The following is a 22,954-nucleotide window of genomic DNA, read 5'->3' as shown; positions in this document are numbered from 1 at the left end:
CACAAAGCTACAGTAATCAAGACAGTATGGTACTGGCACAAAAACAGAAATATAGATAAATGGAACAGGATAGAAAGCTCAGAGATAAACCCACGCACATATGGTCACCTTATCTTTGATAAAGGAGGCAAGAATATACAGTGGAGAAAAGACAGCCTCTTCAATAAGTCATGATGGGAAAACTGGACAGCTACATGTAAAAGGATCAAATTAGAACACTCCCTAACACCATACACAAAAATAAACTCAAAATGGATTAAAGACCTAAATGTAAGGCCAGACACTATTAAACTCTTAGAGGAAAACATAGACAGAACATTCCATGACATAAATCACAGCAAGATCTTTTTTGACCCACCTCCTAGAGAAATGGAAATAAAAACAAAAATAAACAAGTGGGACCTAATGAAACTTCAAAGCTTTTGCACAGCAAAGGAAACCATAAACAAGACCAAAAGACAACTCTCAGCATGGGAGAAAATATTGGCAAATGAAGCAACTGACAAAGGATTAATCTCCAAAATTTACAAGCAGCCAGAAAAACAAACAACCCAATCCAAAAATGGGCAGAAGACCTAAATAGACATTTTTCCAAAGAAGATATACAGACTGCCAACAAACACATGAAAGAATGCTCAACATCACTAATCATTAGAGAAATGCAAATCAAAACTACAATGAGATATATCATCTCACACCGGTCAGAATGGCCATCATCAAAATATCTACACACAATAAGTGCTGGAGAGGGTGTGGAGAAAAGCGAACCCTGTTGCACTGTTGGTGGGAATGTAAATTGATACAGCCACTATGGAGAACAGTATGGACGTTCCTCAAAAAATTAAAAATAGAACTACCATACGACCCAGGAATCCCACTACTGGGCATATACCCTGAGAAAACCATCATTCAAAAAGAGTCATGTACCACAATGTTCATTGCAGCTCTATTTACAATACCAGGAGATGGAAGCAATCTAAGTGTCCATCAGCAGATGAATGGATAAAGAAGATGTGGCACATATATACAATGGAATGTTACTCAGCCATAAAAAGAAACAAAATTGAGTTATTTGTAGTGAGGTGGATGGACCTAGAGTCTGTCATACAGAGTGAAGTAAGTCAGAAAGAGAAAAACAAATACCGTATGCTAACACAAATATATATGGAATCTAAAAAGAAAAAATGGGATTGTGGTGGCGGCGTCCAAGATGTCGACCAAGAATTTCCGAGTCAGTGACGGTGACTGGATTTGCCCTGACAAAAAATGTGGAAATGTAAACTTTGCTAGAAGAACTAGCTGTAATAGATGTGGTCGAGAGAAAACAACTGAGGCTAAGATGATGAAAGCTGGAGGCACTGAAATAGGAAAGACACTCACAGAAAAGAGCCGAGGCTTGTTTAGTGCTAATGACTGGCAGTGTAAAACTTGCAGTAATATGAATTGGGCCAGAAGATCAGAGTGTAACATGTGTAATACTCCAAAGTATGCTAAGCTGGAAGAAAGAACAGGATATGGTGGTGGTTTTAATGAAAGAGAAAATGTTGAATATATAGAAAGAGAAGAATCTGATGGTGAATATGATGAGTTTGGACGCAAAAAGAAAAAAATACAGAGGGAAGGCAGTTGGTCCTGCATCTATTTTAAAGGAAGTTGAAGATAAAGAATCTGAGGGAGAAGAAGAGGATGAGGATGAAGATCTTTCTAAATATAAATTAGATGAGGATGAGGATGAAGATGATGCTGATCTCTCAAAGTATAATCTTGATGCCAGTGAAGAAGAAGATAGTAATAAAAAGAAATCTAATAGACGAAGTCGCTCAAAGTCTCGGTCTTCACATTCACGATCTTCATCACGCTCATCCTCCCCCTCCAGTTCAAGGTCTAGGTCCAGGTCCCATTCAAGAAGTTCTTCCAGTTCGCAGTCAAGATCTCGTTCCAGTTCCAGAGAACGTTCGAGATCTCGTGGGTCGAAATCAAGATCCAGCTCCAGGTCCCACAGGGGCTCTTCTTCCCCACGAAAAAGATCTTACTCAAGTTCATCATCTTCTCCTGAGAGGAACAGAAAGAGAAGTCGTTCTAGATCTTCTTCATCTGGTGATCGCAAAAAAAGACGAACAAGATCACGGTCACCTGAAAGGCACCACAGGTCACCTTCTGGATCATCCCATTCTGGTTCCCGTTCAAGTTCAAAAAAGAAATAATGAATTAAAATTTACATCTTAAAAAAAAAAAAGTCTAGTACAGTGCATGAAGCGAAGCATATTTTTTAAGAAGTTGGTGTCTTACTTGGTCAGAAGTGCTAAATCTGCTAGTAGAGGTGCATGCCTTTCATTGCTTTTCAGAACAATACAGCTGTGTTTATTTGTGAAATTAAAAGTAAATGGTATTTTAAGCCATAATGTCCCAAAATAGATGCTTTGTTTATCATTTGTTATTTACAACCATCTCAGCTATAACAAAGTACTTTGTTTTTTAATTTGAACTCTTGTTTTTCTCATCTCCAAATATGAGCATTACCTAGGCTTGTCTGGACTTTGGGCACGGAAGCAAGACCGTGGTAAAGTAGTTGGAAACAATCTGTTTATGTTAATCCGGGAAAAGGAGTCAACCTGTTTATGTTAACCTATGTCGAAGTGATTCTTATTAACTAGTTGTAAAACAGCCAACTGGAAATGTCTTTATTTTGAAATTCCCTATGTTAAGGGTGCCTTAGAATCATTGTTTCTCTTTTATCCAGTTTTACTTTTTGCACCACCAAGTTTAATACAGAAAAGTTTTGTGAATTGGAGAGGAGAAAGGTGTTATTTATTTCTCCTTTTCTGACACGTAATTTTGAGCAAGAATGCCAAACAGTTCATCTCTACTAATATGGTTGATGAGAAAAACATCTTATTTTTAAATGTTTAATATTTTTAGGAGCTTTGTGTGATATCCTTTAAAAATCTAGTTATCACATTATAGGGTAGACAGTTAAATCATAGTTAACGAGGAACAAATTGAAGAAAGTTTTTGAAGTATATTTCTCTTTGGGTGAAAGACCAACAGATGTGAATTTAAGTGAACATTTGCTTTGAGATGTTTAACTTTAAACACATTGCGTAAAATTTTCTTCTGAGTTATAAATGAATGCTTATTTCCTCATGACATAAGCAGGAATAATTGTTCCTATTCACTTGAAATTACTTATGGCTTAAAATACTTTCAAGGTTTATTTCTCAAAATTAAAATCTGGTCATTTGAAAAAAAAAAAAAAAAAAAAGAAAAAATGGTTCGGAAGAACCTAGGGGCAGGACAGGAATAAAGACACAGATGTAGAGAATAGTCTTGAGGACGGGGGAGGCGGAAGGGTAAGCTGGGACAAAGTGAGAGAGAGGCATTTACATATATACACTACCAAATGTAAAGTAGCTAGTGGGAAGCAGCTGCATAGCACAAGGAGATCAGCTCGGTGCATTGTGACCACCTAGAGGGGTGGGATAGGGAGGGTGGGAGGGAGGGAGACGCAAGAGGGAAGAGATAAGGGGATATATGTATAACTGATTCACTTTGTTATAAAGCAGAAACTAACACACCATTGTAAAGCAATTATACTCCAATAAAGATGCAAAAAAAAAAAAAAAGAAAAGAAAGAAAGAAAGAAAGAAAAGAAACTAAGCGCAGAGCGAAAAAACCAAAAGCAAACATAAATATCTGAACGATGATTTTGGGTAGGTATATTAGTCTGCAAGGGTTGTCATAACGAAGTACACTGACTGGGTGGTTTAAACAACAGAAATTTATTTTCTGACAGTCCTAGAGGCTAGAAGTACAATATCAATGTGTTGACAGTGTTGGTTCCATCTAAAGCCTCTTTCCTTAGCTTCTAGATGGCTGTCTTCTCCTCGTATCTTGTACCTTTACATGGTCTTTCCTCTGTGCATCCGTATCCAAATTTTCTCTTATTATAAGGACACCAGTCGTTAGGACCCAACCTAATGACCTCATTTTAGCTTCATTACCTTTCTAAAGGCTTTGTCTCCAAATACAGTCACATTCTGAGGTCCTGGGAGTTAGGGATTCAACACGTGAATTTGACGGGACAATGGGGGCAGGGGGCACCACAGTTCAGCCCGTAGCAGTAGAAAACCTGTTTGCTTTAAGCTTCCCAACACTCAAAGGAAAACCTAGACAATCACAAAAGTTCACGTCCATAAACTCAGGAAAAACAGAACTACCCAGTGGCTAGCTCTCAACACAGACAGGTTTTCCACAAGCTTTCTCATAAAATGTGAAAAAACAGCATCTTACAGCTAAAACAAGTTACAAGTCCATCCTCAGCATTGGCCAGTGGTTCAAGACTGGAGAGAATGATGATCTGAACAAATTTTCTTCTCAGCCTTATTCAATGAAGGAGTAGTCGCTAGACAGGACAGCTAGTAACCTGTGGACCAGTCTTTCCACTAGAATGGTTCCATTTCTTTGGGCATTAAAGGGATTTTTATTCTCAAGAATGTTCTATTAAAATGCAGCACCATGGTTGAGAGCCAATGAAGGTGAGAATGACCTGGGTGTGCTTATTGAAGACCCCAGAGGGTAAAGAGAGAGAGAGAAGCTTCTAGATAAGAGATGACATGTGCAAAGGGCCAGTTTCCTCCATTTGACACCTTAGGTGAGATGCACCTTAACCCTCAGCATCTTTCTCCTCGTATGGTGGACATGTTGATTGTGACTCACTCTCATGGCCCCTCCTAAGGGAAGATAACCTGGCAAGGTCCTCCACAGAAAGCCACATACGTGGCCACAGTGCCACTCTTCTTCCTGGTCTTAGTTGGTGGTCCATTGACCCAAGGACTGCCAACCCATTTATTGGCCAGTAGCCTATGATGTATGGCTTGGTACAGCAAGGTGTGTTCAGCCAATCAGATTCTTTCTGTCTTAGAGGAAATGGGCCAGGTGGGAGTGGGAATCGCTGTTGTAAAACTTGGACCAGAGCCCTCAAGCATTCAAACACAGACTAAAATTATGAGGAAGCAGAAACTACAAGGAAACAGAAGAAGCCATAAAGCATTAAAAATAACAGAGCACACTTCTCACCCATTAGGAACAGAAAATATATCAAAAGAACAGAAAATAAGTATTGGTGAGGATGTGGAGAATTGGAGTCCCTGTGCATTCTAGGAGGAAATGTAAAACGGTGTGTCCACGTGGAAAACAGTACAGTAATTCTTAAAAAAATTAAACAGAGATACCACATGATCCAGCAACTCCACTCCTAGATATATACTACCCCAAAGAGTTGAAAGCAGGGACTCAAATGGATGCTTGTACATCAATGTCCAGAGCATCATTCACAATAGGCGAGAGGTGGAAGCAACCCAAATGTCCACTGACAGATGAATGGATTTAAAAAGTGGTACAATCATACAGTGGAATATTAGTTGGCCTTAAAAAAGAATGAAATCCTGACACATGCTATAGCATGGATGAACCATGAAGACATAATGAGTGAAATAAGCCAGACACAAAGGGACAAATAGTGTATGATTCCACTTATATGAGGTACCTAGAAGAGGCAAATTCATAGACACAAAGAGTAGAATGGTGGCTGCCAGGGGTCAGAGGACTTGGGAGTGGACAGCTAGTGGGTACAGAGTTCCTCTTTGGGAAGATGAAAAAGTTCTGGAGATGGGAGCTCAACTTTATGAATGTATGTACTTAATGCCACTGAATTGTACACCTAAAAATAGTTAAAATGGTAAATTATATGTTATGTGTATTTTACAATAAAAAAATCACAGAGCAGGTGGGAGCCGTCCCCAAACCTGCCTTGGTGTCTGAACAGCTCCAGGGCCACCTCCCTGACTCCAAATTCTCAAAACAGGTACCCTGTTCCCTCCACAGTATTTGTGTGAAGCTGGTTCTTTGCAGAGACAATACGAGAGCAGGCGACCCTGTGTTGTGATGGGCTTTGCTGCTCGCACGGTGCCCGCCACACTGCCCCATGGGAGCATCATGACCACGGGGAAGGGGGTTATTCTCCCGACCCCCACCCCTGCCCTGTGAAATCACAGCCACAGCATATACTGAGGGTCAGAGACGTGAGGAGATCTCTGCAAGTTCACTTGGCTCACTAATGGCAGGTGAACTTAGGGTCCGTGTTCAGGTCACAGAGCATGACAATGTGGCTGAACTAGCCCCAAAGAAGTAAACACCAAGGAGTAGAGATTCTAGAGGAATCGGGGGCAGAGGAGAGGGAGAGGGAAAGCCAGCGATGTGAAGAAAGGCTGAGAAGAAGTCTAGAAGAAGCAAGGTCGTGGCCAGGTGCCTGGGTGACAGATCCTGGGAATGTCTGTAGGCTGGACATCTGATCCAGGGCCACACTTGGCATTAGAACCTACAGCTTATTTCCTTACTGTCAGGCTGCCCTGACAGCACAGACGAAGGCGGAGACCTGGCAATGGTTTGGTGAGTGCAGGTAAGGTAGGACACCCAGGAGAAAGTGTAGGAGAAAAAGCCACAAGCAGACAACAAAACCCTGAGGCACTTTGATAATATGGAAGGAGACCAAGGAAGTCAAGAGGTGCTTTGGTAACAAATCACTGTGGCAAAGACACAGGCATGAAAGTGTAAATATGAACCTTTCACTCGTCCCTGTCATCTAGTTTGGGCTGCAGGTCCCTCACTCAGCAAGTTTTGACTGAGCATTGGTATGTGCCAGGCGTTGTTCTAGGCCCAGAGGATACAGCAGGGAACTGAGCAGAAAAGGAATCCTTGTCCTAGTGGGGGAGACAGACAATCACAAGATGAAGGCACAAACTGCAGGGTAGCTTTGACAGTGATAAATGCTGAGGAGAAAAATAACACAGGGAACAGGATAGGAAGATCTGAGGCTGTTACCCCTTTAGAGAGAATGACAAGAGAAGGAAGTCTTTGCTGAGAAGGTGGTGTTTGGATAAAGACCTAAAGGAGGGGGGCAACAAGAAGTGAGGGTGCTAGGGGAGGAGCAGGTCAGCCTCAGGGAAGAGCACGTGCAAAGGCCCTGAGGTGAGTGGGTTTGGTGTAGCTGAGTATCAGCAAGGAACAGGATTGCCAGGTAAAATACAGGACACTCAGTTAAATTTGAATTTCAGATAAAGAATGAATAGTTTCTTAGTATGAGTATGTCCCAAATATTGCATGTTGCAATCTTCCCTTCTACCTCTATGAGAGACCTTAGGGAAAGACATAGTTTTCTGGGTATGACACACGTTGTGATGACCCAACAGTCAGGAGTGCTGGGGTCCATTCCTTCTGGCTGCATCCATGATATTCTTGCCTGAGGAAGTGCATTCCAACAAAGAGCACAGCTGGGACAGCAGCATCCGGAAACCCACCTGGCCTTTCTCACCCAGACCCCCTAAAGTTCTTGCCTGGTTTCCTGAGTGGCCTTAGACCCACATTCCCCAGAGTGAGTTCTGAGGAACTCCTGTCCCAAGGAATGCTCTGTAAAAGAGGGTTCCAGGAACAGAGTTTGTGAAACATTTCCTATTCTATCCTGCCCATTAAAGATGCTGAGAAGTCCTTCCATAAAATAAAACCAGTATAATTTGCTTAACCCAGTCTTTCCTAAACTCATTTGAGCACAGAACCCTTTTACTGAGTGCTACAGCATATTTGCAAGCCCTCCTCCTATGATGGTTGATTTTATGTGTCAACTTAGCGGGACCACGGTGCTCAGATATTTGGTCAAACATCTTTCTAGATGTTTCTATGAGGGTGGGTTTGGATGATATTTACATTTAAATGGATGGACTTTGAAAGAAAAACAGATGATCCTCTATAATGTTGGTGGGCCTTACCCAATCAGTTGAAGGCCTGGATAGCCCAAAAAAGGGGCTGACCTCCCTCGAGAAAGAGAAAATTCTACCAGCAGATGACCCTCAGACTTCAGCTGTTATATCTGCCTTTCCTGAGTCTCCAGCCTGCTGGCCCACCCTGCAGATATTTGGACTTGCCAGCCTCCATAATTATGTGAGCCAATTCCTTAAAACATCTATCTACCTATTTCTTAGTCAGGGTTCTCCAGAGAAACAGAACCAATAACATACACAGACATATTCTTTTTATTGTGTTTTGCATTATTGCACTTCATACATCTTGTGTTTTTTTACAGACTGAAGGTGTGTGGCAGCCCTACATAAAAGCAAGTCTATTGGTGCCATTTTTCCAATGGCATTTGCTCACTTCATGTCTCTGTGTCACATTTTGATGATTCTCACAATATTTCAAACTTTTTCATTATTTTATATTTGTTATGGTGATCAGTGATCTTTGATATTACTATTGTAATTGTATTGGGGCACCACAAACCATGCCCCTATGAGATGGCAAACTTGATAAATGGTGTGTGTGTGTGTGTGTGTGTGTGTGTGTGTGTGTGTTCTGAATGCTTCACCAATTGGCTTTCTCCTATCTCTTTCCCTCTCCTTAGGCCTGCCTATTCCCTGAGACACAAAAATATTGAAATTGGGCCAGTTAATAACCCTACAATGGCCTATAAGTGTCAGGAAGAGTCATGTGTCTCTCACTTTAAATCAAAAGTTAGAGATATCACCTCACACCAGTCAGAATGGCCATCATCAAAAAATCTACAAACAATAAATGCTGGAGAGGGTGTGGAGAAAAGGGAACACTCCTACACTGTTGGTGGGAATGTAAACTGGTACAGCCACTATGGAGAACAGTATGGAGGTTCCTTAAAAACATGAAAATAGAGCTACCGTATGATCCAGTAATCCCACTCCTGGGCATATATCCAGAGATAAACATGGTTCAAAAGGATACATACACCCCAATGTTCACTGAAGCACTGTTTACAAGAGCCAAGACATGGGAGCAACCTAAATGTCCATAGGCAGATAAATGGATAAAGAAGATGTGGTAAATATATACAATGGAATATTACTCAGACATTAAAAAGAATGAAATAATGCCATTTGCAGCAACATGGATGGACCTGGGGATTATCATACTAAGTGAAGTAAGTCAGACAGAGAAAGATAAATATCATATGATATTGCTTATATGTGGAATCTAAAAAAAAAAACTGATACACATGAACTTATTTACAAAACAGAAACACTCACAGACTCAGAGAAGGAACTTATGGTTACCAACAGGGAAGGGTTGGTGAGAGGGATAGATTGGGAGGTTGGGACTGACATGCACACACTGCTATATTTAAAATAGATAACCAACAAGGACCTACTGTAAAAAAAAAAAAGAGAATAAAATAAGGAGCAAGAGGGTAGTTTAAGGGAAATAACGTGTAAAACCATAAACCAAGGACATGAGGGTATCATTAGTTTTTTTATAAGACCAGGGCTAGAGAAGCATGCTGATAAACTGAATGAATGGTATAGTGTAAATTTGCCATGACTCACTATGTGTGATTGCTACAGTCAGTCACAAGTTGAAAGTAGGATCATTGTTATGCTTTTTCCTGAATAAAATTGCACTTTGACTAATAGAAAAAAACCCCAAAGTTAGAAATGATTAAGCATAGTGAAGAAGGCATGTCAAAAGCTGAGATGGGCCAATATCTAGACCTCTTATATCAGCTAGCCAAGTTGTGATGGCAAAGGAAAAGTTCTTGAAGGAAATTGAAAGTGCTACTCCAGTGAACACACAAATGATAAAAAAGCAGAGCAGCCTTATTGCTGATCTGGAGAAAGTTTTAGTGATCTGGTTAGAAGATCAAACCAGCCACAGCATTCCCTTAAGCCAAAGCCTAATCCAGAGCAAGACCCTAACTCTCTTCAATTCTATGAAGACTGAGAGAGGTGAGGAAGCTGCAGGAGGAAAGTTTGAAGCCAGCAGAAGTTGGTTCATGAGGTATGAGCTGTCTCCATAGCACAAAAACACAAGGCAAAGCAACGAGTGCTGATGTTGAAGCTGCAGCAAATTACCCAGAAGATCTAGCTAAGATCATTAATGAAGGTGGCTACACCAAGCAACAGATTTTCAGTATAGATGAAGCAGCCTTATATTGGAAGAAGATGCCGCCTAAGACTTTCATAGCTAGAGAGGAGAAGTCAACACCTGGCTTCAAAGCTTCAAAGGACAGGCTGACTCTCTTGCTGGCGGCTAGTGCAGCTGGTGCCTTTAAGTTGAAGCCAATGCTCAGTTATCATTCCCCAAATCCTAAGGCCCTTAAGAATTATGCTCCATCTACTCTGCCTGTGCTCTCTAAATGGAACAACAAAGCCTGGATGACAGCACATCTATTTACAACATGGCTTACTGAATGTCTTAAACCCACTGTTGAGACCTACTGCTCAGAAAAAAATATTACTACTCATTGACAGTGAACCTGGTCACCCAAGAGCTCTGATGGAGATGGACAATGAGGTTAATGGTGTTTTCATGCCTGCTAACACGGCCTCCAACCTGCAGTCCACGGATCAAGGAGTCATTTTGAATTTCAAGTTTTATTATTCAAGAAATACACTTTGTAAGGCTATAGCTGCCATACACAGTGATTCCTCTGATGGATCTAGGCCAAGTCAATTGGAAACCTCTGGAAAGGATTCACCATTCTAGAAGCCACTAAAAACATTTGTGGCTCATGGGAAGAGGTTAACAGGGGTGTGGAAGAAGCTGATTCCAACCCTCATGGGTGACTTTGATGGGTTTAAGACTTCAGCAGAGGAAGTAACTGCAGGTGTGGTGGAAACTAGAAGTGGAGCCTGAAGATGTGACTGCATTGCTATAATCTCATGATAAAACTTTAACAAATGAGGAGTTGCTTCTTATAGATGAGCAAAGAAAGCAGTTTCCTGAGATGGAAACTACTCATGGTGAAGGTGCTGTGAAGACTGTTAAGGATTTAGAAGGATCACATAAATTTAGTTGATAAAGCAGCATCAGGGTTTGAGAGGATTGACCCCAATTTTGAAAGAAGTTCTACTGTAGGTAAAATACTATCAAACAGCATTACATGCTATAGAGAAATCATTCTTGAAAGGAAGAGTTAATTAATGTGGCAAACTTCATGGTTGTCTTATTTTAAGAAACTGCCATACCCAGCCCAGCTCTCAGCAAACACCACCCTGATCAGTCAGCAGCCATCAACATCAAGGCAAGGGACTTCCCTGGTGGCACAGCAGTTTAGAATCCGCCTGCCAATGCAGAGGACACGGGTTTGAGACCTGGTCCGGGAAGACCCACATGCCGCGGAGCAGCTAAGTCCATGTGCCGCAACTACTGAGCCTGCGTTCTAGAGCCCGCGAGCCACAACTACTGAAGCCCGTGCACCACAACTCCTGAGCCTGTGCTCCAGAGCCCACGAGCCACAACTACTGAGCCCACGTGCTGCAACTACTGAAGCCCATGCACCTAGAGCCCGTGCTCCGCAACACAAGAAGCCACCACAATGAGAAGCCCGTGCACCGCAACGAAGAGTAGCCCCTGCTCTCTGCAACTGGAGAAAAGCCCACGCTCAGCAACGAAGATCCAACACCGCCAAAAATAAATAAATATATAAATTTAAAATAAAATAAAAACCCACATAACATAAAATTTAAAAAAAAACAACATCGAGGCAAGACCTTCCATCAGCAAAAGTATTATGATTTGCTGAAGACTCATGATGGTTAGCATTTATTAGCAATAAAGTATTTTTTAATTAGCTACGTACATTGTTTTTTTTTTGACATAATGCTACTGCACACTTAATATAATAGAGTGTAAACATACCTTTTATATGCACCAGGAAACCAAACAATAAACGTGATGCTTTATTGCTATATTAGCTTTATTTCATTGGCCTGGAAGTGAACAGGCAGTATGTCCAATATATTCCTGTCAATGAACATATAGAAAGAGCTTTTTTATAGGAATTGACTCATGAGATGATGAAGGCTAAATCCCATGACCTGCTATCTGCAAGCTGGAGGCCCAGCAAAGCCAGTGGTGTAATTCCAGTCCAAGTCCAAAGGCCTGAGAACCAGGAGTGCTGTTGTTGAAGGCCAGGAGAAGATGGGTGTCCCAGCTCAAGCAGAGAGCCAATTTGCCCTTCTGCATTTTTGTTCTGTTTGGACGCTCAGTGGACTGGATGATGCCCACCTGCTCTGGTGATTACAGTCTGCTTTACTCAGTCTACCAATTCAAATGCTGATCTCTTCCAGAAACCCCCTTACAGACACACCCAGAATAATGTTTCACCAGCTAGTCTGGGCATCCACTCGTCCAGTCAAGTGTGACACATAAAATTAACTATCACCATATATAAATACACATCCTATTGGTTCTGCTTCTCTGGAGAACACTGACTGATACACTCTGGACCAGTGTCCACAGGACAGTTGGGGAACATCAATGCAACATCTGTTGTCTCAGCCTGAGGAAGGATCCTGTCACTGATGCAGTGCTAGCCTCCAAAAGCCCCTCTAGGCAGGCTGTCATGGAACAGAAAGGCTCACAGACCAAGTCAAGATGCTCCAACCACACAGTTTATTAAATCAACTCAAAACACGCAGCAAAAAACAAGGGGAGAGGTATGGGGTTGGTTGACTGACTCAGGATCAGATGCTGGTCGGGTGGAAAGACCACACACCTGAATCCTAGACTATGCAGCGTTCACACAACCTCTCTATCTGCCACGTCAGCCTTCCCTGCTGATGGTGTGGTTATGGGACCAGCCTATTGTTGAACCAGGGGGCTCAGCAGACGGCAGGTGACCTTGCTGTTTGAAGACTCACAGGAGCAAGTTCACTGGGCCAATAGCTGCAGCTCATCAATTAGCCTGTTGAACGGCTGCGGGATTTACCTGCATTTCTGGGGGGCAAAGCACACGTAGAACCAGAAAAGTTGTCCCTAATGGGTGGCTGAGTTAAGACCTCTTGAATACTGAGTTCCTCATGTATATTTGCTTTCATCCCTTCTAACTCCATTCACCGCACAAATGCTTTACTTTATCTATGGCTAACGGGCATCACAAGCTACTTGCTTCTATGCACGGTTTCATCTATCCTCCTTATTCATTTCTCTTATTTTCTCTAGCAAAATAGAAGAGTCTTAAACACAAGAACAAACACACATTGCAGATTCAATAAGAGAAATGATGGTGAAACTGCTGACTTTCCTAGTACTTTAAAAAAAGGCTCTAGCAAAGATCATTCATGTTTTATATATCTGTTGTTTCAAGTATAAATGCCCTTGATTAGAGATGAAGGAAAAGAAGGTGGTTTTGATTTCAGGACGGTTAGACTCTGCTTTGTTTTCAAAACATACCAGAAGTAGTGAATTTTTTTAAAAAATGAACATCATTTCTGAGTAGAGGGAAGACCTTTTAGAAGGTGACATTTTGGGAATTCCCTGGTTGTCCAGCGGTTAGGCCTCCACACTTTCACTGCTGGGGGTGAGGGTTCGATCCCTGGTTAGGGAAGTAAGATCCTGTAAGCCGCATGGTGTGGCCAAAAAAACAAACCAAAACAAACCTCATATACCAATAGAAGGTGATGTTTTAACTAGAAAAATGGAATGCGCTGGGCAAGGGAAGGGAAACGGCAGCAGAGTGTGCGCTGCGTGCATGGGCTCCACCAAGGATTCCTAATGGGCACGCAGGACTGGTCGCAGAGGCGTGATGGGAAGGACAATGACGCAATGCAATAAATTTAAAGAAAGGGACAGACGCATACGTAAGTTATAAATCTCAAAAAAGATAAATAAAAGATTAGGAGTGAGAAATGCGAAGCCTGAGAGGTGTTATCTGAATGAACACATTGAATGCAGAAAAATTTTCACAGCAGGATTAGGTAGAAAAATGCATCTTTCCCCCCTTTAACCAAGAGGCAAGCACTCTCCGAGGAAATATATTCCGCTTGAGAATGGCCATGGTAATTTTTTAGCAATAGAATCAGACCATTTTGGGGGGAAAACCTAATAAATGTCCTCTCTCTCAGTGGTCAGATTTTAGGATGGAAAACAGACTCCAAAGGCAGGCATTGATTCCCCAGAGGAGAAAGGATAAAGCTGAGATGAGAATCAGGCCGGCGCTGAGGGCTGAGAATTTGAATGTCCAAGGTCAAATTCAGTCTCCTAATCCCTGCCTCGCCTCCACAGAGGGACTGGTTCCAAGAGGCAGCTCGTCAGCCCGCCAGCGTGGACCAGTTTTTTGTCTCCACCCATTGTTGAGGAACACACTCCGCTTGGCCTCAGACCAGGAATTCGACACATGTTCTACCTACAACAAACAAGCTGTAAGGAAAGGGCTTTAGGTCTCTAGCAATGGAAGCTTCTCTTTGTAGTACCTTCCATGATCTTGAAAATTAAACTTGGTAATGACAGAGCAAGGTCTGTAGCTCAGGTCCCCTGTCCCCAGCCCCCCATGATGTCAAGGGTGACAGCACAGCACCTGGCCAAGGCCTTGGGTGACAGTCAGCTCCTCCGTAGCATCTGGAAGGGTATGAGGGCGTCCTTTAATGACTGTTCAGTGATCCCCAAACCAGCTTCGTCCATAAAGGGCCGTCCCTCACAGTCCCTTCCCAGCCCTCCAATGGTTTTGGGGGTTAATGAATTGGGAGATTAGGTTTGACATAAATACACTACCATGTGTAAACTAGATAGCTAGTGGGAACCTGCTGTATAGCACAGGGAGCTTAGCTCGGTGCCATGTGATGGCCTAGATGGGTGGGATGGGGGATGGGAGGGAGGTCCAAGAAGGAGGGGATGTGTGGACACGTCTGGCTGATTCACTTCGCTGTGCAGCAGAAACGAACACAACATTGGAAAGCAATTATACTCCAATTAAAAAAACAAAAACAAAAAAAACCGCCGAACAGAAAGTTACAAAAACAAAAACAAAAGTCTCAGCCAGGTTTCCCCTCCTGCCAAGGCTAAGCTTGGGAAGAGAGTCAGGATGCTGGGTTGGAGGGAAGATGGAAGGAAACCCCTCCTATTACGTGTGACACGCAGGGAAAGCGCCCTCAGGGGTCCTGAGCAGCCTTTGGAGGCCTGTGTGGCCACTCTTCACAGCAACCCAGGAGGAAGCTAGGTATTTCCACAGACAAATCCCTCCCATCAGGGATGTGATTGACAGACTGGGGAGGGCTGCAAGTATCTAGGCGATGCAGGGCTTCACTAGACGTGAAGCCGCAGGGCATCCCACCCCCTGCCATCACCTTGTACGGGTCCAGTGACACCTGATTCTTGCCATTCCTTCATCTTCTCTCCACCAAAGGAAACCTACCTCCTGCTCCTTCGAGGGCCTCCATGCTGGCCTTGCCATTCTGAAAGCTCCAGGGAACAATCCTTGCTGGCTTCCTCTAGCTCAGCCGTTCGCAGGCATCCTTGGTGCTGTTTGGCTTGTGGCAGCGTAACTCCAGTCTCTGCCTTCGTCATCACATGGCCATCTCCCTGTGTCTGTGTCTCTGTGTCCACATTTCCCTCTTCTAAGGACACTGGTCATCTTGGCTTTAGGGCCCACCTTAATGCAGGATGTTCTTACCTTATCTTGATCACATCTGCAAAGACACTATTTCCAAATCAGGCCACATTCTGAGGCTCCTTTTGAGACAGGAGTTTTGAGAGGATGCTACTCAACCCAGTCAAAGAAGCCAGAATGTTTAACTTTGTAGGTATAGCCCACTTTTAGTACAGTATCCCCTTTGCCTCCCAAAGCACTCTGAAATGACCAGGGGTCTCCCCTTTCCATTCGGTAAATCTGGTCTCGCACAGGCAGAGCAGAGCTTTCACGTAAAGGAGTTTTCCAGAGTGACTACAAGGCAAGGATGTGTGTCAGCTGTAGTTGCTGGCCAGGCCAGGCTGGGGGTGCCTGTGGGAAGCCCCTCAGGCTTCCTTCCAGGTGAGGGGGCGCGTTGGCCTAACTCCCGGCTCTCTCTGCCCGTCGCTCACTTTCCTTCCCGGTTGGTGCGTTTAGAAGGAGAAACTGGTCATGAGCAGTGAGAGATCCCCTCTTTGGAGTAAGCTGTACCTCTGTGGGGTGCCCAGATCCACCACACATCCTTGCTCAGTTTGGTCTTCATATTAGGGAACTTATTTGCCCACAGATACAAGCCATGTCTTCAACCTGGCCTTTATCAGCTATAAAGGTGGTCTTTGGGACCCCTTACCCCTTCATTTCATCTCTCAATTGGTTCAGAATCAGGGCAGGGAAGAGTGGGCCGTGTGTGGGGCACCCCAGACAGGGCTCACTTTGAACACCAAGTAACTTAGCACTTTACACACAATCCACTCACATCAGCCCTTAATGTGCCAAAAAATATACCTGAGGCTGAAAAGCAGCGGGCCCAACCCCAGGCAAGGTTGAACTCTCCATAGAAGGCCAAGGAGGGAATTGATTTCTCCTCCGGTATTATTACTCCACAATGGCTGGTATGCATTCCAAATAAGGCAACAAAGGAGCCAGGCCACGTTGGGGAAAGGAGTTTCAGTGAAAATCTTCCAAACACCAAAATCTCAAAGGAGAGGAAGTAGCTGACCACCCCCTCGGCTACAGTTCATCATAACAGGGCCCATTTCTATACAGCAGGCTTCCACGATTATCTCTTTGCTGAAATGTACAAACACAGCCAGCATACTCTGTGCCCTTGGAAAGACCTGGATCGATATGAGTAACAGGAGAATGAAGGAAAGAGAAAAGAAAAGATTTTATCAAGCCTATTTGCTTTAAAGATGCCTTAAAGACCTGCACAAACACACCTGCTTCTTCAGCGCCCGACAAGAGCCGAGCAAACATCTGTCTCTAAAAGAAAAGTGCAGAGAAAGAGACACTGCAGCCCCGGAGCCAGTCTCCCCCGGAGGCACTCCCATCTCAGCAAGTGAAAACGAGAAACCTAATCTTCAGGTCAAGAGTTTTAAAAAATGAGCCAGTGATCACTGTAAAAACCCTGGTTATTAACAGTGTTCTGAATTAACCCTGCATCACACTGGGGACGGTGGGGTGCTGGGGAGTGTTTAACAACTGGATTGCCAAGGGGGAGAAGAACCCTGATCTGTAGCATCTGCCAATTTCTGTGGTGTAAAAACTCCCACAGTAGCTGATTTCAAGCGACCAGTGTGGCTCACGGAAGGGGGAGTTGGAGCTGATGCCAGTGCCGCGTGCAGACGCAACAGACACAAATGATGTCTCAGCACAGGGAATAGTAAAATGTACTAAAATAGGTAGGAAATTGTGAGTTGTGAGGATTTATGACCTTTTTTTTTTTCTTAAAGATTTTTTTTGATGTGGACCATTTTTAAAGTCTCTATTGAATTTGTTACAATAATCCTTCTGTGTTATATTTTGGCTTTTTGGCCCCAAGGCATGTGGGATCTTAGCTCCCAGACCAGGGATTGAACCCGCACCCACTGCATTGAAAGGTGAAGTCTCAACCACTGGACTGCCAGAGAAGTCCCGCGACCTTCGTTTTCAATGTCATTTTTTTAGTTGTAAGCTTATATATTTTAATTTTTGGAAATACCAAGACCCCCTCTCTCTGCTACTCCACAATTGCCCAAGGCCCACCCACTGAGCCAGAATCCCCGAGTAGGGACTGCACATGCGTATTTTTTTTGTTTTTTGTTTTTTTTGTGGGGGTACACGGGCCTCTCCCCACTGCCGCCTCTCCCACTGCGGAGCACAGGCTCCGGACGCGCAGGCCCAGCGACCACGGCTCACGGGCCCAGTCGCTCCGCGGCATGTGGGATCCTCCCGGACCGGGGCACGAACCCGTGTCCCCTGCACCGGCAGGCGGACTCCCAACCACTGCACCACCAGGGAAGCCCCGCATGCGTATTTTTAAAAGCTCACCAGTGTGGTTCTGATGGGCATCCTCCACTGGGCGATTCTGATGTATCTCTACAGAAAAGGAAACTGAGGTTTAAATGTCCTGGCTGGTGGTTAACGCTTGACCAAGCTGGAGAATGACCATGAGTGAGGTTTCGTTGCTTCCCCCAGGCCTCCCATCCCGGTTATGTACAATTTTTAAAAATTATTTATTTATTTTGGAAGTGTAAGTTGATTTACAATGTTGTGTTAGTTTCTGCTGTACAGCCAAGTGATTCATTTATGTATATATATACATATATATGTATATATATATTCTTTTTCAGATTCTTTTCCACTGTAGGTTATTACAAGGTATTGAGTATAGCTCCCTGTGCTCTACAGCAGGTCCTTGCTGTTTACCTATTTTATATATATAGCAGTGAGAATCTGTTAATCCCAAACTCCTAATTATCCCTTCCCCCTCCTTTCCCCTTAGGTAACCACAGATTTGTTTCCCATGTCTGTGGGTCTATTTCTGTTTTGTAAATAAGTTCATTTGTATCACTTTTTTAGATTCCACATGTAGGTGATATCATATGATATTTGTCTTTCTCTGACTTATTTCGCTTAGTATGATAATCTCTAGGTCCATGCTGTAAATGGCATTATTTCATTCTTTTTTATGGCTGAGTAGATCAATTTTTTATCTATTTTTGAAATATGGAGCCTCACGTTAGGAGCCATATAGCAAAACTTCATTGCTCTTTAATTATTTTAACAAGAGCTGCACTAAAGTTTACCTTTAGAACACCTATGGAAAAAAAAGGGCTTAAGAAAATTCATAGGTAAGGAGACTAAAAGGAGATATCAATGTCTTCAAGGATCTTTTAAAACCAGCTTTGTATCTATTTTTATACAAACCATTTGTTGATAACAAATGATTGTCATCTATCACCCACAGGGAGCTGACTGAGGTGGCAATGTTTTGTTAGCGGTTAGCTTAAGTTCTTCTTTTTACTTAGAAAATGAATGTACTCTGGGGGACTTACCTGGTGGCACAGTGGTTAAGAATCCGCCTGCCAATGCAAGGGACAGGGGTTCGAGCCCTGCTCCAAGAATACTGAAGCCCGTGCTCCGCAACAAGAGAAGCCACCGCAATGAGAAGCCCGCGCACCACAACGAAGAGTAGCCCCCGCTTACCGCAACTAGAGAAAGCCCGTGCACAGCAACGAAAACCCAGAGCAGCCAAAAACAAATAAATAAATAAATTTATTTTTTAAAAAAGAAGAAAATGAACTTACTCTGTCTAGCAAGATTACAGGTGATTTTTATTTACTGTGATTTACTTTACTATATTTTTCCTAAATTTTCTTCAGCAAGCAGAATGTTGTAATGCCGGCATTTCTAGAAGGCTTTTATAATTGGGGGAAAGTTGACATTATTTTTTCATAAAGAAACAAAATCTATTCTAGTTCTTTCTGCACTCAGACTGTTCACCAATCCAGTCTGGTTTTTCCCCAGAATATCCTGAAGAGAGAAATGAGAGGCTTTAACTGAGCCTGCAGCTCCTTTAAACTTTTCCCTGCTCTTCCTGGGGAGTCGAGGATATCCTCCACTGAATTCCCGCCCCGCTCTGGGGCTGCTGGGTCCCCACGGGACGGGACACGGTTACTCGCAACAGGTCCCAGGCCAGTTTCTCCCTCTCCTGCTGTTAGTTGAGAGAACATGGCACTAACTGTGAACTCATCCCCCAAAGATACGATACCTGAGTTTCATTGGAAGCCAGTCCAGTTAAGCCTGCTAAGCACGAAGGCTGCTGATTCCAGCATCTTCCCTGTCCATCTCGAGAGGACATCGTTGCCTCGTCCTGCCCCTGCAGAGGAAGGGGCTGCTAAGTGGGGGTGACAGGGCCGGGGAGCTGAGTGTGCAGGGCGGTGGGTGCTGCATTGTGCTGTAGGCACCTGCGCTTTTTCCTGAGAACAAGTACACACTTTTTATCCTTCCTCTTCCAGGTGGGCCAGACTCCTTGAAAGCAATTGACTTCTCACACCCCAGGCAGCTCAGGTCTCTATAGCCACGCAGACCGTCACCCCCTTCTAAGCCACACTCGCTAAACCCCAATTCTAAGCCAGGATCCCTGACACTGGATCTCGCTGTGGACACCACGTCCAGCAGCAGGTTTCTCTGACACACCTCACCCAACGCTGGGGTGCAAGGGCTCCCACAAACGGTTGTGGGGAGAGTCGCATCAGCGACCCCTCTCCTGCCTCTACTGGATGTGTGTCTGGAGGACACACTTAGCACCTCAGTGGCCTCACTGGCCAGATGGGGATAATGATGTCCACCCACAGATCAGTGTGAGCATCCGAGGAGCTACCACGTATGGCGAACTGTGCAAATGGCAGAGGCCACGACAATGCCTGAAACGGTCGCCAAGTCTCCTTCCCTGCAGACCCCTCCTCTGGGTCCCCTCGGTCCTTAAGCAGGCACCACCCATCATGTCCCCCTGATCTTGGTATTATCAGTAGGGTTGCCAGGTAAAACATCAGGACATCCAGTTAACTTTGAATTTCAAATAAACAACAAATAGTTTTTAGCATAAGTGTATCCCATGCAATATTTTTCTTTGCTCAATCTGGCACCCCTAACTTAAGGAGAGTACCTGCTTCATGGGGTAGGACACCAAGGCTCATTCATTTACGCTCCCAGCCCTCCTTCCCCTCCCCTCCCCTCCCCCTCCCCTCCCCTCCCCCTCCCCCTCCCCAGCCTGGCACACACACAGAGTAGATACGTGATAGATAGTCCAATAGGTACCTGATCGCAACAGGGGCGGTACTGCCCCCTAGGGGCTGTTTTGGAGATTGGAGGAGGCATTTTTGATTGGCACCTTCAGGGAGGGGGGAGGGGGAAGGGGGCTTCCAAGCATCTAGGGGACCCGCCAGGCACAGGAGAGTAGCTCTCAACAAAAAGTTGTCCCCTGTCCCACACGCCATCATGTAAATGGAAACCTGCTTGCGAGTCCGCCTAGAAACTATCTCCATATGAGCGCAAAGTGAATCTTGTTCTGTGTTTTCCAGGAATGTGACCACCATGTAAATCGAGGGAAGACTGTCTTTTGTTTTGTTCATAACCAAGAGATCATCATCATGTCAGGAATCATCACATCTGTGGGCTTGAGAGTGTCACAGCGTCTACATTTGGGGTCTCACGGCTTCATTCGTGAAAAGTACAACTTTCCCCTTCACTCCCTTCCCGGCTCTGTGTTTCTTCCTCTCCTTCCTCTTCATTCTCTCCTTTACTTCTCACCTTCCAGTTCTCCCCCTCCGTGTCTTTTTTTTTTTTTTTTTTTTTTTTGGTTGATTGATTGACTGAATTTTGGCTGCATTGGGTCTCCGTTGCTATGAGCGGGCTTTCTCTAGTTGTAGCGAGCGGGGGCTACACTTGGTTGCAGTGCGCGGGCTTCTCATTGCAGTGGCTTCTCTTGTTGCGGAGCACAGGCTCTAGGAGCACGGGCTTCAGTAGTTGTGGCACGCAGGCTCAGTAGTTGTGGCGCACGGGCTTAGTTGCTCCATGGCATGTGGGATCTTCCGGGACCAGGGCTCAAACCTGTGTTCCCTACATTGGCAGGTGGATTCTTAACCACTGTGCCACCAGGGAAGTCCTGCCGTGTCTTCTTTTGCCTCCCTCTTCCTCCTGCATCCCTCGGCAGCACCAATGCCATCTCTTCACCCTGATGGGTAGGAGGTTAATTTAGATATTTTTGGGTTAAACACTCAGAACAGTTCATGACACATAGTAATACTGGTATGTATAGACATAATTAAATAAATATGTAGTTAAGTTTTTAGAAGACAAAGAAATAAAAGAGGGTCTGTACTTACCCAAACGGGAGAAGCATGAGATGGAGGTGTGAGGCCAGCACACGATGCTCTTCACGTGGAGGGATCCAGCCCTGGAGGGTCACCAGCTCAGCAGCGGGTCCCCCCTCCCAAGGAGAGCTGAGCTGTCCTGAAATCCTCTCTTGGCCTAAGGGGTCGCCTCCTCCTTACTCAGGCAGAGGGTAAAACCCTCAGAGACCCCGGTCAGCTGTGGGTGGGGACCGTCCCTTTGGCCACGGAAGCTCCTGGAAGAATGGGGAAGAGTGTGCTTGAGGGATGGTCTATGGCTGAACTTGCCTGAGACACTGGCAACCAGAGCCCATCTTCTGAGGACCCCCAGGTGGCTGGGGTTAAAGCACTGCACGTCTGTCGTCTCCCCTGGAGACATGACAGGTCTGAGGGGTCTCTGGTGCCAGGTGCCCCTGAGGCAGCCCTGGTGACCCTCTTGTAATTCCCAGCTCCACCCGCATGTCCAGGCCAAGTCCATGGCCACAGGCTGGCCTCTCTGGGCTGGGGCCTCCTTCAAACAGTCCAGCTGTGGAGCCTGTGGGGCTCTGTTCTTGGCTTCTTCCGTCTCTATTTCTGTGGGAAACAACCTGCCATATTTCTTTCTGTCCGCGCTCCTCAGGTAACCTTGCAGCCCAGGAAAATGCCTCACAGCTTTCCTTACAGGCAAGGCCCCTCTTTACTGCCTACAACAAGTAGCAAATTTTCTGTAAAGAGCCTGACAGTGACTATTTGGGGTTTTGTAGGCTATACAGGGGTCTCTGTCACAATTGTGGATGGGTGTGGCTGTGTTCCAATAAAACTTTATTGATAAAAACATGTAGCAGGCCAGATTTGACCTATAGGTCATAGTTTGCCAGCTGCTGGTCTTTTTTTTTTTTTTTTTTTTTTAATTAAGGGCTTTGTCAACTCTATTATTTCTTTTTTTTTCTCTTTTTTTTTTAGAAGATGTTGGGGGTAGGAGTTTATTAATTAATTTATTTATTTTTGCTGTGTTGGGTCTTCCTTTCTGTGCGAGGGCTTTCTCTAGTTGTGGCAAGTAGGGGCAACTCTTCATCGTGGTGTGCAGGCCTCTCACCATCGCGGCCTCTCTTGCTGCGGAGCACAAGCTCCAGACGCACAGGCTCAATAGTTGTAGCTCACGGGCCTAGCCGCTCCGCGGCATGTGGGATCCTCCCAGACCAGGGCTCGAACCCGTGTCCCCTGCATTAACAGGCAGATTCTCAACCACTGCGCCACCAGGGAAGCCCCAGCTGCTAGCCTTTGAGGTTAAGGAATCTAAAAAGGCAGGAGATGTTCTGTTGGAATCGCTGAAGGACCACACAGGCTCCCTTTCCAT

General features: G+C 44.5%; 1 protein-coding gene across 1 annotated transcript; it reads left to right on the top strand.

Moving 5' to 3' along the window:
* The first annotated feature begins 1,194 nt into the window (after positions 1-1,194).
* Positions 1,195-3,237, top strand: LOC132490924 (zinc finger Ran-binding domain-containing protein 2-like). The gene is given in 2 exon segments (XM_060099733.1): positions 1,195-1,603; positions 1,605-3,237. Coding segments are annotated over 2 exon segments (993 nt in total). The 5' UTR covers positions 1,195-1,210; the 3' UTR covers positions 2,205-3,237.
* The last annotated feature ends 19,717 nt before the right edge of the window (positions 3,238-22,954 follow it).

This window comes from Mesoplodon densirostris, chromosome 5 (assembly GCF_025265405.1).
Source record: "Mesoplodon densirostris isolate mMesDen1 chromosome 5, mMesDen1 primary haplotype, whole genome shotgun sequence".
NCBI lineage: Eukaryota > Metazoa > Chordata > Mammalia > Artiodactyla > Ziphiidae > Mesoplodon > Mesoplodon densirostris.
This window is presented reverse-complemented; position numbering and strand designations above follow the sequence as displayed.